The 19,245-nt window shown below is 23.4% G+C and overlaps 4 protein-coding genes across 4 annotated transcripts; 3 read left to right on the top strand and 1 right to left on the bottom strand. All coding sequences in view use genetic code 6, as the record gives it.

Annotated features, from left to right (window-relative positions):
* Window positions 1-1,177: 1,177 nt before the first annotated feature.
* TTHERM_00019680 (FYVE zinc finger protein) lies at window positions 1,178-5,695 on the top strand (the record flags this gene model as incomplete). Its single annotated transcript, XM_001008450.3, has 6 exons — window positions 1,178-1,336; window positions 1,514-1,606; window positions 1,708-1,775; window positions 1,885-2,464; window positions 3,022-3,242; window positions 3,325-5,695. The coding sequence occupies 6 exons, from the start codon at window positions 1,178-1,180 to the stop codon at window positions 5,693-5,695; spliced, it is 3,492 nt and encodes a 1,163-aa protein (XP_001008450.2).
* Window positions 5,696-7,600: 1,905 nt separating this feature from the next.
* TTHERM_00019670 (hypothetical protein) lies at window positions 7,601-11,666 on the top strand (the record flags this gene model as incomplete). The annotated part of the gene is made up of 6 exons (XM_001008449.2): window positions 7,601-7,783; window positions 7,892-7,996; window positions 8,147-8,211; window positions 8,391-8,985; window positions 9,046-9,242; window positions 9,308-11,666. 6 exons carry the CDS (start codon window positions 7,601-7,603, stop codon window positions 11,664-11,666), a joined length of 3,504 nt encoding a protein of 1,167 aa, XP_001008449.2.
* Window positions 11,667-13,752: 2,086 nt separating this feature from the next.
* Window positions 13,753-14,577, bottom strand: TTHERM_00019660 (methyltransferase domain protein; the record flags this gene model as incomplete). Its single annotated transcript, XM_001008448.1, has 1 exon — window positions 13,753-14,577. One exon carries the CDS (start codon window positions 14,575-14,577, stop codon window positions 13,753-13,755), a length of 825 nt encoding a protein of 274 aa, XP_001008448.1.
* A 1,125-nt stretch (window positions 14,578-15,702) lies between these two features.
* On the top strand, window positions 15,703-19,016 carry TTHERM_00019650 (hypothetical protein). The gene is made up of 8 exons (XM_001008447.2): window positions 15,703-15,875; window positions 15,927-16,468; window positions 16,699-17,002; window positions 17,071-17,254; window positions 17,305-17,608; window positions 17,673-18,056; window positions 18,105-18,200; window positions 18,260-19,016. The coding sequence occupies exons 1-8, from the start codon at window positions 15,794-15,796 to the stop codon at window positions 18,488-18,490; spliced, it is 2,127 nt and encodes a 708-aa protein (XP_001008447.2). The 5' UTR covers window positions 15,703-15,793; the 3' UTR covers window positions 18,491-19,016.
* Window positions 19,017-19,245: the final 229 nt, after the last annotated feature.

The raw sequence follows: 19,245 nt of genomic DNA, 5'->3' as shown, positions 1-19,245 counted from the left end.
TTAAAAACTTAATCTTATTGATTACTATTAAATAATATTTAAGTAAAACTTTTATTCAAAAATTTTCTCAATTTATTTAGTTTATTTATTTAATCTTCTTTGATTATTGTTAAAAAGTAATTAAGTAAAAACTTTTATTTCAAAATTTTCTCAATTTATATGTATCTGTCTGTAAAGATCTTTACATGAAAATCAAAAATTAATTAATAATTGATTTGATAAATAAAGTAGAAACTTAATTTTCAATACTTTTTATTCAATAAAATAATACTTTCTCAATAGAATATTTAACATACAATATAAATAAAATGGATAAAGCTCATCAAAATACAAAAAAAAAATTAAATTTTGCTTTCTACCTTTAAAAATTAATCAAAGTCACTAAAATAAATTATTATTTTGACATTTTTAACAAAATATTTCAAAGATAAAGTAAGAATCTATTTTTGTTTTTAAAATTTCAATGAAACCTGATGAGAATATCTTTTTTACAAATAAATACTTTTTGATGAGTGTGAATATTTTTTATGATTGAATTCTTGGGAGTGTCAAAATAAAATAAATTCTTCTCATTTGTTTGTTTGTTTGTTTTAGGTAATTAAGTCATACTATCCCAAAAGCTTCAAAAATATTCGAAATCACAAAGATTATCAAGTAATTATGCAAATAGATAAAAAAAAAATAAAAATTTAATTTACTTTTGGATTCGAAATTGTAATGGAAATTTTTAATGTAAGTTTTAGTAAACATTAAAAATTTAATATTATTAATAAATAAATAAATAAATTATTTATTTAATTTAGCTTTTTCATTATTTTTTCTGATTAAATATATAAAAACTTTCTAAAAGCTTCTACAAAGATTGTTTGTCAGCTTTAGATAGAATTTTTGCTTTATCAAATTTAATCTTGTGGATTATATTATTTGTATTATTCAATTAATAAAAAGATTAATTCTCAAAAGATCTATGCTAATTAAGCAGATATTTGAGTCTTTTCATATTTGTTAATATACTAATTAATGTATTTTTTTATTGATTCCCTCTTTTTAACAAACAAAAAAAACCTCAGATTTGATTGTTCGTAAAATTAAAAACTTTAAATAATAAAAACAAAAATTAAAAAACTAATATTAAAAAGCAAAAGGGCTAATTTAGATTTGAAAAAGAAAAGATAAGATGTACTAGCCAGTTTCTTAATAGCTCGTTAAGGCAGCAAGAGGCGTTGCCAAAAAATGTTCTATTTGCAACAAGAAGTTTGAACTCTTCTTGAGAGAACATATTTGTAAGCGTTGTCTAAGACCTGTTTGCAGCGAATGCTCTCCTAAAAAGCTTATTGTAAAATAATTTAACTATTAACAAGAAAATTCAAATATTCAATGAACTCTAAGATCAAAATTTTCAAACTCAACTCATTTAAAAACCAAAAGCAGATTAGATTGCTAAAATTCATTTTGTTTTTTTTAAGTATTTCCAATAAACAAATGTAATTTCATTATTTAAATTTATTAATAGATTGTAGGATACGATTAAGCTCCTAATCAAAAGCACAGAGTTTGTTCTCCTTGCAAGGCAGAAAGCAAGTTCTAAAAGAAGCTTCGTAAAGAAGTAAGCAGATTCTTTCATTTTATTTATTTATTCATTTAAAATTATTTATCCTCATTTAACTCTTAGATAGATTTTTGAATTTAATTTTTACTTAAAATTAGAACAACCTATAATATGGCTCTGTTAGTTAGATTTCTCTTAGATGGCTTCAAAGTTTGAACTTAATCACGTAAAAAAAAAATGTTTATTTTAAATTTAGAAATAGCTGAGCTTGTGATAATAGCTCTTAATATAATTTGGATTTGAAATGTTTTTATATGATTTTTATGTAAAAATAGCACTACAGAAAGTCATAGTGAAATCTAAGATTTGGAAGAGACTTATAAGAAATCTCAATCTAAGGGCTTAATTTCAAACATAGACATTACTCAAATGAAGTAGCAATTGAGTTATTCTTTCAAGCAATTTGCATTTTAAACTCAAGGAAAGTTGACTGATGCAGAAGTCTCCAAGATTTTAGTAAGCTTATTGAATAAATTAGCTTTCAGATTCTAATGGAAGACTCTACCTAATAAATTCCACTTGATAGCCTACTTTGTTTTGTTCCTCACTTCTGAAGCTCTTGCCTACCACATCCTCATCGAAATCTATACAAACTACATCCCAAGCTATGCTATTGAATACATGAGTGAAGCTCCTTCCCCTTCGGAAAGAAGTCTTTCTTAGAACTAACAAACAAAGATTCAAAAGATTTTGAACTACTTGATAAGTCAATACTAAATTGATGACTTCTCCCAAAAGCAAATTTCAAGATTTATTCAATTCATAGGTTTTGACATGCTTTCCGCCTTTTATGTTGACATTCTCAGCTTCGAATGCTTCTTCACTTCCATCGATGACATGATCACCAAAAACACTGTAAATTCATTCAAAATTGTTATTTTTTCTTGATTTTGTTTCCCTCCAAAATGTAATGAATGTAAATGACTAGGATATTACTCAAATTATCATAAACTAATTTATAAAATTAATTAAATGATTCAAATGAAAAAAAATGAGAAAATAAAATAAATGCTGCTCTTCGATACTTTAATTAACTAATTATTTATAAATTTAAATTTTTCTTTTTTTTTGATCATCTGATTAAAGTATCTTTACTGTTAGAATGCAAACTAAAGCTATTTATAATTCTTATGTTTTTATAACAAATCAAATCTTCGCGTCATCAGAAAATCTTTTTATAAAATTTTTGAGAGGAATAATTAATTAATTAATTAATTATTAATCTTTCTCTAGCCATTCAAATTATTTATAAATTTACAATAATTTGTTTGTTTTTATCTCAACTATTGGTTTTTTTGTATTAAATCAAAATAAATCTTTTTATTTTACCAACTTGAGCTTGCTTGTCTTAAATACCACAAATTTATTTTATTTTACTTTAATGTTTATCTAATTACTTTTTATATAAAAAGTACATGGAAGTAGAGAGAATATTTATCATGCTCATTAGATATCATCAAACTTATTTGAGAGATGATTGCATATTTACAGACAATTAACAACATTAGAGAATTCTTATCCACTTAATTCGTAACACTTCAATCAGTGATTTAAAAGAAAAGTACAAAGGAGAAAAGACTTTTGAAGGCAACAGAACTGAAACTGCAGAATCAAAAATGTTCAAGCAAAGCAAGTAAAAAATAATTTATTTTCCTTCATTTAAAAGGAATTTATTTATTTTCATATTTATTAAAAATATCCTTTTTATACTTAAGCTCTATGGTGATGAATTCAACAACTACTGGCGATTTTACTCAAATTACTACAAGTTAGGCCAATAACGAAGAAAGAGCCACTTTGAACGGAAATTATCCTCCTGCTCCTGTTGAGAATGGTTAAAATGCTCAAGTTCCAGCTATGAAAGCTGAAAGATAACCCAGTACTGTAAATGGAGGTGATGTCACTGAATCTGATGACGATGAAGGAGAAACATAATAAATCGAAGTTTAGCAATACAAGAGCTCTGTATACTATAATTAAGTAGAAAAAGATTTATAATCTTAAAATGCTTAGCATGATTTAGATATCGATGTAGCTGAAGAACTTAATGAAGAATTCAAAAAGAGAGAAGAACTTCTTAAGTCTGAAATAGCTACTTACTAGAGATAGCTTATCAAATAAGAAAATTAGATCAAGGAATACAAGCAATAAATTCTAGTTTAATAGAATGAACTATAAATCACTAGAACTGAATTACAAACACTTTAAATTGAAGTCCAAACAATCAGAACTTAATCTTTAGTCAGTTCCTAGTTTGCTAGCTCTTAAATTTAAGGATCTTAGGAGACCCCTACTGCTAATACTAATGCCAATATCAATTAAGTTCAAAGCGAATAATAACAATAAGTTGAGCATCTATTGTATATGTTGACTTAAAAGAATATTGAATGTGAAAATTTAATAAAATCTCAAAGCTAATAGGAAAGCAATTTTAACTTACAAATTGAAGAATTGAGAACCTAATTGCATCAAAAATCCATTGAATTTGAAAATTATGTCGCTAACTAGCAATCAACTATTTCCGGCTCTCAAAATAATGAGGAGATTGAACAAATTAGAGTTTAACTTCAATCTTAATTGCAATAAAAGACTGTTGAGTGTCAAAATTTATCTAACACTTTGGCCTTGACTCAAGAAAAGGTATTAATGATGGAAAAGAACTAAAAGTCTTCAGTTCAACACCCTCATAACAATGCTTGTATCGAATAATTATGGAAAGAACTCTAATCTCTACAATAAAAGATTGAAGAATAGAGATAAGAGAAAGTCTCTCTTGAACAGTAATTGCTTTAAGAAAAAGAGCAACTTATTGTCAACCACTTACGTGAAACTGCTATCTTGAAGCAAGAAGTGTCTGAATTCTAACAAAAGATATTCTAATAAGAAGAAATGAAATCTACTGTAAGCAGTGAATATGTTTAGAAAATCATTGCATTAGAAAAAACCATTTAAGAAAAAGAAGTTTTAATTTAATCTTAAGTCAGCCAAATCTAGGTAATGTAAACAGAAGTTCAAACTCTAAAGTAGACTGAATAATCTTTGAAAAAAGAATTAGTTCAGAAGTCAGAATAATCATCTTCATACTCTGCCACAATTGAGACTCAAATAAAGGAACTTTAATCTAACCTTGAATCCATGCGCTAGACCAACTCCTCTCTCGTTTAAGAACACAAGACTTTGATGGACTTGACTGTTAAAAACAACAACATTATATTTGAAGAATTCAAAATACAAATATAAGAAAATGAGCAAACAATTATCAACTTAAGAACCTAGCTTGAAGAATCTCGCTTGAGAGAAGTCTCATTGAACCAATAAGTCATCCAAATGACTGAGAAGATCGTTCAATTAAATGAACAAATCGCTTAATTGGGTGAGCAAATATAAAGTGTAACTCAAAGTAACTAAGAATTGCAAACAGTCATCACTGAAAAATCTAAAACAATCGAATAGCTTGAATAACAAGTTTTAGAAGACAAAGAAAAGATGGAAAATTACGAAAGAATTTATTAACACAAAGAATAACAAATAGTTGAACTTAGAAATCAATTATTGCTTTAAGAATAAACAAGCTAGTAACTTATAGAAGAAGGAAAGACTGAAATTATTCACTTAAAAGAGTAAATCAGAATTCTAGAAATTACATTAGTTGAAGTTAGATAAGTAGTTGAGTAGAAGACCCTCATTATTGTTTCCCATGAGCAAACAATAAAGTAGCTGAATGATAATATTCAACACTTAACCGAATCCTATTAAACATAGCTCTAAGAATAACAAAACTAATACAACCAACTTCACCAAAGCTATAACCTTTTACAATAAGAAAAGATGGTCATTGAATAAAAAATAATAGAAATTACAAAGGAAGTAGAAACCAAAATCTTAATTATCCATGAAAAAGAATAAATAATCATCTAATTGCAAGAAAAGCTAACCAACAGATGCGAAGAACATGAAAAGATCATCGAAAAACTCAAAAGCAAGGTTAACAGATTGCAAAACGAACTCAATAAATACTTGTCTGTATTCAACTCAGTAAAAACTACAGTCACAAACGTTGAAGAAGATAACATAGACGATGATTGAAAGAAGATAATTAATTCATGATAGATGGATGATAAATTAATATCACTAACTTTTCTCAATCTAAACAACAAAAATAACTATTTTTAATTTGAAAAAGTTATTAAAAAAATATTCTAATAAAAAATAAATAATAATAAATACAATGTGAATGAATTCCTCTCAGAAAAATAATATAAAAATTAACAGGATATTTAATTTAATAGCTTCTACAAAAATAAATAAATAAATTTATCTTTTATCTTCAAATAAATAAATAAATAACTTATAAAATGTAAACTTAAATATATGAATACATATATATATACCTACCTATCAATCTATTATTATTATATTTATCAATGAAATTAATTAATTTTTTACTGCATTAATAAATAAATAAATAAATAAATTATTATAAGAAATACCTATTATTTTTTTATTTTTAATTTTAAAATGTAAAGATTTAATATAATTTTCAATTTTTAAATATGTTTAAATTTGATGATTTTTTAAAAGTAGAGGTTACCTCATTCGAAAATTATAAGGTATTTTTTGATATTAGATAAGAAATAAATAATCGATTTAATTTTTTATTTATGAATAATCATTTAAAAAATTGTAAACGCAGATAATAATAATTTAGAGCAAATAATTTATTTGTGATTGCTTTTTTATGGATAATATCATAATTTTAAATAGAGTGGTATTTAAAAAGGTAATAAACTAAATTAATAGTTAACATATTTTCTCCCATAAATCAACCAAATAATGAAAAATAAATTAATTAATATTTTTTTAAGCTCTAATTTTAACAATTTTGTAAATTAATAACATTGATTTTTCTTATTATCTTTTTATCGCAAACAAATTTAATCTAAAAAAATTGAATAAATAGTTAAATAAGCAATCTAATTGGATAAAATACTTTTCCTTTGAAATAAGTTTACTGATTTTTTATCTAATTAGCTAATTATTACGAAATAAATTGGTGCAAGATATGCAAATTATTTAACAAAAATGCTATAATAATATTAAACTTTTTCAGAATTATCTTCAAATAAAAATTAAAGATATGAATCCCATTTTTTTAATAGTAAGGTTTTGTACAGCAAAAATTGAGAATTTCATTAGTTAATTATTTTATTAAATAGATACTTTTTAATTGCTTACAAATTAATTAAATATTTAAAAAACACACAATTTATTTTGAAGAAATATTTAATTACAAAATTATGGGTGTGATAGTATAAATAATAAATATACAAGAAAGTGTTTAAAAATAAATAGAATAAATATTTTTAATTAATTAAATAAGATTTTCTTTTTAAAAATTATAAATTTATAGTTTAATTTTTTAAATGGTTGGAAAGTAAATAATTAAGTAAGAAAAGATGTTTATGAGAATTTTGGTTAAAATTGAAGAAAGATTCAAATTATTCTAAATTCTAATGTGAAAGATAAAAAGGTTATAGTTTTAAATATATCCAAAGGATAGTGAATTAATTCTGATAATTTTGATGACTTTTTGTTTTTCTTTAAGATTTAAAGTGAGAAAATAATTGTTTTCCTATATTGTTGGTTGTCCGTCCAAACAAATTTTAATCAGAAGATTTTGTTTTGTTTTTTTTGATTGATTAATTGAGATATTTTTGATTAATTATTTTTAATGTGGCTCTTATCAAAGTTTTTATGTTTAGAATGAATATAAATCAATCAATCAGACTTAATTAAATTTGAACAAAACCAAAGAAAGATACTTCTATAAAAATAATAAATAATTAGAAAAAAAAGCTGAAGAATTACATTGAATTTCATTGAAAATAAATAAATAAATAATCAATATTTTTGTTAGTTAGCTCTAATAAGTCACAAAAGCACACAAAACAGATCAAAAAAAATCTTAAATAAGCAGAATTTAAATAGATCATGGGAAAGAATACATAAAATTTAGACAAAGCTACAATAGCTTAGCATCTTTTTGAAAATAGCTTTGGATAGATAAAGAGCTGCACAACTTGCTGCAGAAAATTTGGTTTATTCCTCAGGGAATCCAAGTGCTACAAATGCCATAGAAGCACATGCAATGATTGTCTATTGGAAAAGCAAAAGGTATATTTTTGACTTATTTTTAACGACAAAAAATTTATTTGATTTCTATGTTTCTTCATAATAAATCTTCCTATATGCAAATGATTTGATTTTTTTAATTATCAACAGATAGTTTATGTAAAGAGCAAAAAAATATTTGAAAATGACAGGAAAAAGATATGTCAAGTATGTAGTTAAGAATTGAAGAATTATGCAGAAAATTACAAAAGCAAAGTAAATAATTAATTTGGATTTCGTTTTAGATTTCGTGAATATTTTCTTGATTATTCTCTACGTGAGTTATCAAGCAAGAAAATAATTATATAAATTTTTATTTAACAAGTATAATGAATAAATCTATATTAAAAATAAAACGATATATAGGTAGTAGGATTTTGTTAGAATTCTCCAGTAGCAATTTAATGGATTAAGACATTAAACCTTATCAAGTAATTAATTTCTTTAAATTGAAATTAACCAATAAAAAAACTTAAGAAAATACTACTTTAATTAACTATTGAAAGCTACTCTAAAATTATAAATTGATTAACTTATATCTATATTTAAACTTATAAAAATAAACAAGATGAAACATTTTTAAAATCTTTTTTAACTTTTATAATAAAAGCCAAAATGAAAATAGCACCAACCCTGAAGAAGCAAACACTATTGAGAGTATAGAGAAGAAATACTAATAAGTTTATGAAAAGTAGTTAGTAAAGCAAACTGATGTTAATTATAAAGGATTCATGCTTTCAAAGGTGAATTACTCATTTTTAACTCACCTTTACTATTCTACAAAAGGAATTAGCTTTGAGGAGATATAAATTACTCTTTGTAGAATTATTAACAAGTTAGCCTTCCATTACAAGTGGGAAAAGACTCCTATCAAAATAGATGTTTTTATTATGTATTTGCTATGCTTTTCTTCAGAAGCTGTAGCTTATGCTATTTTTACTCATCTTTATGAAAATGTCTTGCCAAAATATATAGTTGAATTCATGAATTTCAAGTCACAACAAGACTAAAAAGAACAAGTAGCATAAATTGCTTTCTTTTAGAGTGTCATTAAAGCTAATCATGAATTAAATGACTAACAAATATAACATGTTACTAACTTTTTAAAAAAATTCTCTATCGACATGCTTTCTTCCTTTTTTATCAATGTCCTCAGCTTTGAGTTTTCCTTTGAAGCTCTTGATCTCATGATTAAAACACAAAACGTAAAATCAATTTCTTTAAAGTTTAGTAAAAAATAATTAATTTATCTTTTTTAAACTTAGTTCAAAAAAGTTGAAAACCTACTAATCGTTATGATTTTAGACAACATTTAGCACATAAAAGAAATATCATCAGCAAACTATGACACAGTTTATAATTACTTTTGCAGAATTATTGAGTTTAAAAATATATCTGAAAGAGTTATCAATTATCCTACATAAGAGGGTAGCAATATGTCTAAGAGCACTTCTCATCATAAGTAACCTTATTTTATTTATTTATTTTTAATGCATATTCTTATAAATATTTAATTAATTTTTATAGGGAAGAAGTTAATACAAATAATAAATAAAATTTGTAAGAGCATAAGCTTCATACTGCATAGTTTTAATAGAACTATGAAGAATTAATGATGAGTCCTAATTTTAATTTACTGATTGGAAACAGCAACTTTTAGAATGAGTCTACTATTGGATTCCATGCTGAAAACGATGATGATGAGGATACAAGTCCTTAAAGCAATCGCCATTAAGACAATTACTAAAAAGACAATGAAAATCATCAACAATAATAAAAATACACATAAGGCGTAAAATTACCAACTCTATAAAACTTTGATAATGTTGAGTCATCAAATCGTCTCTCCAATTAAGAGCATAACCAAGAAGTCATTTAAAATTATCAAGATGAACCTGAAGAGGCTGTCAAAAGATCAAGACAATCAGCTTAAGGTTAGACAGAGCTGCTTATTAAAGATTTATAAATAGAAAGACAAACACTCACATCTGAGAATGAAAAGCTGAAAAAGGAGATTGAGTAAAAAAATCAACTTATGGAGTAATAAAAAGCATTCCATGAATAGGAAGTACAATCTTTGTAGAACGAGATCAATTTGCTAACTCAGAATACATCTTCCAATCCTTACAAAAAATTAGTAGAAGAATATAAAGCTTTACTCAACGAAGCTAAATAGGCTTATGAGGAGCTATATTAAGAGAAGTAAGAAGTAGAATTGCAATTAGTAAGTGAAAAGGAAGAAATTCTTGTTTAATCTGTTAGAGATAAGGCTATGCTGATGAATGAAATACAAGAAATAGAAGCAAAGAATTGCTCTTTGTTGGAATAAGAATAAAATGCAGATAATGCGCAAAAAGTAGAAATAAAGGAATTAAAAGCAACTATAGAGCAAATGACCTTGGAGATTTTAACTTTTAAAACTGAAATTTAAATGCTTAAAGAAGAGTAGACAATAAATATTGAGAAACTATAAAAGAATCAGGCTATCTTAAATGAGTTTTCTAGTTAAAATAAAGAAAAAGTAGAAAAAGAGGAAGACAAATTGAGAAGCTTGCAAGAGATAATTGATAATTTGTAGAGAAAACTCACACAAAATAATCAAGAACACAAAGAAGAAATACAAAAGATATATGAAAGAGATAACTTGGTATTTGATGAGCTCAGAACTCAAACTAAAGAATATGAATAAAGCATTACAGAATTAACTTAGCAATTAGAAGATGCTAATTAAAAGTTAATTCTTGAAAAGCAGCTTCACGAAACTAAGATTTTGACCTTGAATTAGCAACAAGAAGTAGAGAAGATGCAACTCAAGTCTGATTATGAACAATAAAAATCTGAATTGATTTAGCAACACAATTAAACAGCTTAAAGATTATAGAAAGAAATCGAATCGCTTAATTAGTAAATGACTTAAATGGCTTAAGAATTGAAGTAGTAACATGAACAGGAAAAGCAGGTTTTGATAGATTAGCACAATCGTGCAATTTAAGATAAAAATTAAGAAATTTAAGTTCTTGAATAAAGAATTTAAGAGCTTTTAGTTTAATTGGAAAAGCAGAAAGCTTAATTGCAAATGCAGTTTGAAGAAGAGAAAAGAATTTTGAATCAAGAAATGCAATAAAAAATTGATGAATTAAATCAAAGACTTGTTTAATAAAATCATGAAAACGAATAAGAAAGATAAAATTTAAGAAACTTGTTCGAACAAGAAAAAGTTTAAATTAACCAACTCCATGAATAACATATTAAAGAAAAATAAGATGAGATTTCTTAAATAAATATAAGAATAGCTAAGATTATGGAAGATATTGAATCTATGAAAATGGCTCATTAGCAAGAATTAAGTGTAAAATAAGATGAAATAGAATCACTTAAATCACAACTTGAATAAAAGAAAACAACTATTTAAAGCCAACAAAATGAAATAGAATTTTTAAAATCAAAGTAAACTGATTTGGAGCAAAAATTCATTGAAAATAATAACATTATGTCTTCTCTACAAATAACTTTGCTAGAAAAAAATGATGATCTAGAAAGATTAGAAAAATAAATTAATAAAAAGGAGTAAATAATTACAGACTTGAAGTAAGAACTTGAAATCTATAAAAATTAAGCTTCTAAATATGATGAAAAATTAATTCAAACTATGTAAGAAAAAATTCAAAACTAAGAATAAGAGATTTCCAAGCTTAAATTAATAGCTTAAGACCATTCAAATTGTGAAGAAATTATTAAAAAGCTAAACGAATAACTAGAAAAGAGCAAGCAAAAGCTTAAAACCAAAGTTTAGGAGCTGATGGTATTCTAAAATATCTTTAACACCGTCAAAAAAACAGTCTCTGAAACAAAATCATCAGAGAACCATGATGATGATGATATTTGATTTTAAAATACTAAGTTAGTTATTGATTAAAAAATGTATTGAATTATATAAAATAAATTATAAATAAATAATAAAACCACAAACAAACAAACAAATCAGTTAAATCTTAATCTATCTCTTATTTAGAATACATAATATCAAAAATATAAATGCATATATATATATTTATTTCAAACTTTATATCTTGTAATTTAATTGCAAATTCATTCTATTTTTTAATAATAAAACAACAAATCAATTAATTATATCTTAACCTACTAATTAATTTAACAAATCATCTAAAATATAAATGTTAATTTATTTCAAACTTCATTTTAATTGTAAAATCATTGAACTTTTTAATAAGAAAATCACAAATCAATTAAATTTTAATCTTCTTATTTAGCATAATATCAAAAATATAAAAAATTAACATTTATTTCAAACTTTATATCTTGTAATTTAATTGTAAATCATTCTGTTTTTAAGGAATAAAACCACAAATAAATTATAACTTAATCTTATTATTTTAGCATAATATCAAAAATATAAATGCATATTTATTTCAAACTTTATATCTAATAATTTAATTTTAAAATCATTCTATTTTTAAAACCAAAAATCAATTATAACTTAATCTTATTATTTTAGCATATTATCAAAAATACAAAAAATGAATATTTATTTCAAACTTAAAATCTTGCTATTTAATTGTAAAATCATTCTATTTTTAAGGAATAATACCACAAATCAATTATAACTTAATCTTTTTAGTTTAGTATAATATCAAAAATATAAATGCATATTTATTTCAAACTTTTAGATCTTTTAATTTATTTGAAATTTTAAAATAAATTTTACAACATTATGATAATATTTTTTTTATTTAAAGTAAAAAGAAATAATTATTATATTGAATGACTAAAGACAAACGATTAAATCATTTGTAGTTCTAGAAATAAATAGTATTTGTGTCTAACAATAAATTTTACCAATAATTTTTATTTTTTTTAATCATTTGAATTTTAAAAAACACTTCTTAAAATTATTGAATCTCACATAAAATAATTGAATCACACATATAATTAATTCAATAAATATTTTATTGACATTTCATTATTAAAAATGAATAATTTTAAAATATAATGATTTTGCAGTTGAATTTCAAATTAGATGTTGAAAAAAGGAAGATAAACTCTTATAAATATTCATGAAGTAAATATTAAAGAAATGAATAGTCATGTTTTGTATAATATTTGTATATATTTGATTGAATATTTAATATCTATTTATCTCTTTATTTATTTATTTCTTTTAAATTAAATAAATTTTTTGTAAATTTGCCAAATAAATTTTAGATCTACCTACTTGCATTGATTTGCAGCAGATCATAAAACAATAAATTTTATTTATCATTAAAATTGTAATAAATCATCTATCTATCTTTTTTGTGCATGCTATAATCTAACATTTAAATTTGTATTAATTTTGTAATATGTTTATTTAAAATTTGTATTGCAAACTGTGTTATTAAAACAATGAATTGTTTAATTTTTTATGTTAAAAATTAATTATGCTTTATATATGAAAAAGAATTAGAAATGTTATTTTATTTTTTTATAATTTATTTTTTGTAAGTTGGTTGGAATGAATAAATGTATCGCTCTCCGTCTGAAGAAAAAACTATGAAGAAGTTTCATCTCTAAACAAGAGTGGATTTCTTTTGGACTTGAAAAATGGAATGCATAAATGAATTATGCAGTCCAGGCTAAAGGTCCTTATTTTAATTATTTATTTAAATAAATATTTTTTTGTTTCTTTTTTTATGTATAATTTTTTTGAGTTTATGATTTTTTTATTGAATTATAAAATATAAAAATTGAGAAAGGATTATTGACAATATAAAGCAAATATATTCATCCTATCTTATTTAAATGTATCTTCTGATTTCTACTAAATTAATTTAGGTTTTTTATTTTTACCTTCTTGTAAACTGATCAATTTATAAGCAATTTTAATGTTAATTTATAATTAATTAATTCTAAATTCTACTATAACAACTACACACACATGGAATAATATTGATTTTACATTTTATTATTTACACTCATAATTTGCGGACTACTACTATTTCTCTTTTGTTTCCTTTTTTGTTGTTTACTATTTCAAGAGATTCTAGTTGCAATTTACCGCTATGGTTTGTTTGCAAATACTATTTAAATTCAGGCATGGACCCTCCTACTCCAAAGTAATAAAGCTTATTAGCTAACAAACAGATTCCATTGGGCTTCATTAATTTGTATATTAAATTTGTAACTTTTTCATAGTTTGCTTGATTGTATATAACTTCAGAAAGCATTAATATGTCAAATTAGTTTTCGTATTAAACAATTTTGTTTTCCAAGAAGCCAACTTCGTTTATTTACTAAGCTATCTTGTTTTCTAAGTTATTCCATTCGCCTGAGAGATAAATGAGTCTTTCTTACACATTTGGCACTTTGTTTAATATAATATTAAGTCTCACAGCAATGCTGAGCACTTCATAATTGTAATCTTAAAAAAGGACTTGCTTAGCTCCTTGCTGCATAGCATATATTCCCAAAAGTCCATGTCCACAGCCAAGGTCCATTACAGTTTTTCCTTGGAAGTCAAAGTTATTCTTGTGCAAGTAGCTTAGAAGATCAATTGTACATTCCCATACTTTAAATCCACCCTCGTAAATATCTTTGATTATATCTTCTTTTTCTGTCAACTTAAAAGGCAAGTCTGCGTGTTATAATATAGTGAAAATATTTTAAACATATAAAATATCTCTATTTTCTCCAATTTTTACAGCTTTGCTCTCCACATTTTATAAAAACTATTCTTATTTGCTTTTAAGATCATCACAGTTGCTATTTTAACTTGATTAATGTTAGTCTTCACAGTCCATTTTACAATTTTAAGGAACAAATAAATAATATATGCACTTTTATATTAAATATAGATTTAGTTTAATATTTTTAGGTCATCGAAAGAATAAGAACAATGCATGATAAATAAGTAGATAAATAAATAAATAAATAAATTCAATTATGTTCAATAAAAAAAATTATTACATTTTACACAAAAATAATTTTTTAATTCTCAGTTAGAATGAATTAAAAAAACTACATCAACTAAAAAATATTTTATATTTATAGAATTTATTTAAAGTTCAATCAAACTTATTTTATATTTTTAATTTCATATCATTCATTCATTCATTTATTTTTAGGATATCAAACCAAATTTATTTTATTTTAATAAATTCAAAGAAATGATTTTTCAAAAATAAATTTATTTATTTAAAAAAACCATATTAACTAACTTATTTACAAGATTTTATATAATGTTGAAATGTTAGATAGATCAGCCTAAATTGTATTAACCAATTAGTTGAATAGTCGAAAAATCAATATCATTCTAAAAAAAAATTTTTTCTTTGGGTGTTAATTAATGAGGATTAATAGTATATTAAATTTTATAAAATACCTAATTATATTTCGCATCAAATTATTTCTAATAAAAAAATATTTTTAAAATAATAAAAAATTTAAATTTTAAAATACTTTAATTTTATTTCAAGTAAAAAAGTAAAAGCTAAAACAAATACAAAAGTAAAGTAAGTAAGTAAATAAATAAATTAATTAATTCAATATAACAATTTAGCAAGCTGAAATAATAAAAATAAAAGAATTTGTTCAATTATTTTAGAAAGCTAAACAAAGCTGATGAAATAAATAAATTTAATATAGTAAATAAATGAATAATGAATTATATTTTTAAATGACTACTATTATATTATTAAATGAATTAAGTTACTAAACATTATTAAATGTGAAAAAAATGAAAATTAATCTTAAATAAAATGACTCAATATTAATAAAAATCCTCAAAGAGAAAACAAAATTGGAGAAGGGTTCATTTTGCATCCACTAATTTATGATTTATTTAATATAATAACATTTGTAAAATCAAATATTTCAAATTTTGATTAAAGTAATGATTATAATTAATACTTATATTTTTAGATAATTTTACAGCAGCTGAATATCTGTAATAATAACAAGGATAAGAAAGATTAATTTTTAAAAGTTGTTCATAAGTAAAACAAATCAATTGCTAAAATGAAGAATTTAAAAATGGGTTTATTTTGTTTGAATATCTAATATTTACTAATTGGATATCACTTATAGGCTGCTCTATCTAGTATAATAAAATCATTTATTTTCGAATATAATTATTTAATTTTATAATAAGAGGAATTACTAATTTAAGAGGAATTTCAAAATCCTTAAATTACTCCATAAGATGTAAGTGGATGGTTGGTAAATAATATCACAACATGCTAATAAAGTAATTTCTTAGAATATAATGGATAGGTTTTTGGAGTTTTTTCTAATGAGACACCTTCAAACAACAAAACTTATTCTAATTTACCTCCTCATTGGAGTGCTTTAGTAAGGTTAGATTTGATGTTATATGGATGTGTAAATTCTCAATTAGGTGATATTGTTGGAATTACTATCGACTCAAATAGCATCTAAGAATATTAAAAATACTATACCGAGGGTAGTCCAATTTGTTCAAATAATACATAATAGGGCAGAAATTGCTAAGATATTGTTTTTCCATATCAAAAGAATGTTACTCACACAGCTAGTTAACTAAAAATAGTTATTGATTCTAAATTTTTTGGAGAAATTAATAAAGTAAACTATAAAGGTTATGCATTTAAACATGTTTCTATTTTTATTGATACATGCTATGATACTTGTCAAATCTGTAATGGTCCATCTCCAGTAAATAAATATCAATTAATCTACTTTAATTAATAAAACCAAAACTCTTTAAACTATTTTTGAAAGTATTGATTTACATTTACTGCACTTGAATACAAAATTTTAGTATTTATAAATGAAATTATAAGAGCAAATCAAATCAAATTTTAACCATACAAAAAAATAAAATGCTCCTTGTTAATTTTAAATTGAAATTCTTTATATTAATGAATTTATTTTATTATTTGCAGAAGAATTGCTCATCTTGTATTTAAAATGCAAATTTTATAGATGGTGTTTGTACTTGCGCTAATTAATTTTTTGCTCACAAATTTTAGTGTGTTCAGACTTGTCCTGATGGTTTTATTGGAAATGATGCAACTAAAATATGTGAGCAATCTAAATGCTAAAACAGCTGTAAAAGTTGTGTAAATTAATCTTGCACTATTTGCAATACTCCATATAAATTAATGAATGGAGAGTGCTTTCTTTAGTGCCCTAATTATTCCTCTCAAAAAGGAGATTCTTGTGTGGACAAAATCTCAAATTTTAATTGTATGTTTTTTTTATTTTTTACATTTAATTGAGATTTCATCTTTAATGATAAAAATTAAAATAAATAGATGGGGGATACATTCTTAAAGGGCTTTACTCTTCCGTATTCGGTGATAGCGAAATATAAGGCTAGGGTTTAACACTTTTAAATAATGGTGGTGCAACTTTTAGTAGCTGCTCAGGTGAAAGATATTTAGGTGGATGGAATATTGCAGGAAAAGACTCACAAATAAGATTTGAAAGTTAAATCACGTAATTCATTTTAAATTTTATTTATCCTTGGATTAATTTTATTTTATAAGTAAACCTCATTGGTCAATAAGGATAGGCTTCAAGTATATAATGATAGATAAATGGTAGAGTAATGAATTTATCTAAATTATTTTAAACGATATGTAGATACTTTCTAATATCACTAAAGATTCAGGTTCCTCATCAGGAGGTAATATTTGTGGTAACTCTACTGCAGATTCAATTGGAATTTATGACATTACTATAGCATAAACTTATTCACGTTTTTCTATTATAATAAATTCTACAATTCAAGATTCAAAACTTGTTGAAACTTCTTTCGGAATAAGAGAGATGTATATCTTAGTATATTATGTAACAAAATTTTTATTTCTTTCTTTCTGTTTTTCATTAAAAATTTTATAATCTACCATAAAAGTGTCAAGAAGGTTGTCTTGAATGTGATTAAACAGGATGCACAAAATGCTCTTAAGGTACTTATTTATATTAACATAACTGCTAATTAAATTGTCCGACAGATCTTGGATATTGGGCCAATAGTTAAACAAACACTTGTGATTCTTGTTAAGGAAATTGCTTAACATGCAATGGATCTGGTATATTTTTAATTTATTAAATTCGTTAAAATTTTTATTAATTTATATTTTTATCTCTGCAGCAACTGCATGTCTTAAGTGCAAAACAGATACATATTTATTTAATTAAGCGTGCTCAAAAACTTGTCCAGATAAATATATTCCAAATTAAAATACACTAGTATGTGATTAGTGTCATTAGAGCTGTAAAACATGCAAATACCCAAGTAAATAAAAAAAAAAAAATTAAAAAAAACTTTTACAAAATTAAAAAGATGATGAAAATGAATGCACTTCTTGCGAAAGTCTTCTATATTTAAATGGTTCTTAATGTGTAGATAAATGTCCTGATAAAACGTATTTAAAAACAAGTAAATTTTATAAAAAATGAATTTTAAATTTTTAATTACTCATTTATTTAATAAAAAAGATGGAAATAAATGTTAATCTTGCTATTCTACTTGTTTAAAATGTACTGGATAGTTTTAAAACTAATGTCTAAGATGCATTAAGAGTTATTTTTTTTATAAAGGAGAATGCTTAAAATAATGCCCAATAAGCACATATCCACAAAAAATGTGAAAATCTTGATAATAAAAGTATTAATTAATTACTTTCTAAAATAATATTATTGAGCTTCCTTAACCTTTAAACATTCTGATAGTTTTACTCAATAATAAATTATTAGCTGAAATCCAAAAAGTTTAGTATTATTATTTATCTTAAGACGAGTACTTACTTACTTACAAGAGATACAAAATCTATCTAAAGAAAAAACATATTTTTAAAAATTCTTGTTTAATAAATAAATAATTTTTTAGTATTAAATGACCTACTTAAAACAATAAATAAGTTTTTGATTTTCGAATATTTTAATTTAAGTCTTTTGTTAAAGTCATATACATACATACATACATACATACATACATACATACATACATACATGCATACAATTATTAAGTTAGAAGTTAAAAAATAATTAGATTTGATAAAAAATTAACATTATGATTTAATGGAAATAAATATAATTTCTAAAATAAAATATTTATTTAAAACTAAAAAAATAAAACTTATTTGTTGTTCATAAAAATATAATTAATTATTCTCATCAAATATTTCTATTTATGTTTCTTTCATCTATCTATCTATCAATCAATCAATCAATCCATCCATCCATCCATCCATCCATCCATCCATCCATCCATCCATCCATCCATCCATCCATCCATCCATCCATCCATTTATCATGTTTTCAATCATTTCGATTAATGATTATTATTAAGAAATTAAAATTTATTTTAAATAGACTAATTAGTAGATAGATATGATTAATGAATGAAAATTACTAATTTATTTTTGTTTGAAATTGCTTAATTAATATTGAAAAACTTACTATATTTTTATTTTTACTTTTTC

Source organism: Tetrahymena thermophila, assembly GCF_000189635.1.
Source record: "Tetrahymena thermophila SB210 genomic scaffold scf_8254803, whole genome shotgun sequence".
Lineage (NCBI taxonomy): Eukaryota > Ciliophora > Oligohymenophorea > Hymenostomatida > Tetrahymenidae > Tetrahymena > Tetrahymena thermophila.
Note: the sequence above shows the minus strand (reverse complement) of the source record. Positions and strands in the feature narration are given on the sequence as shown.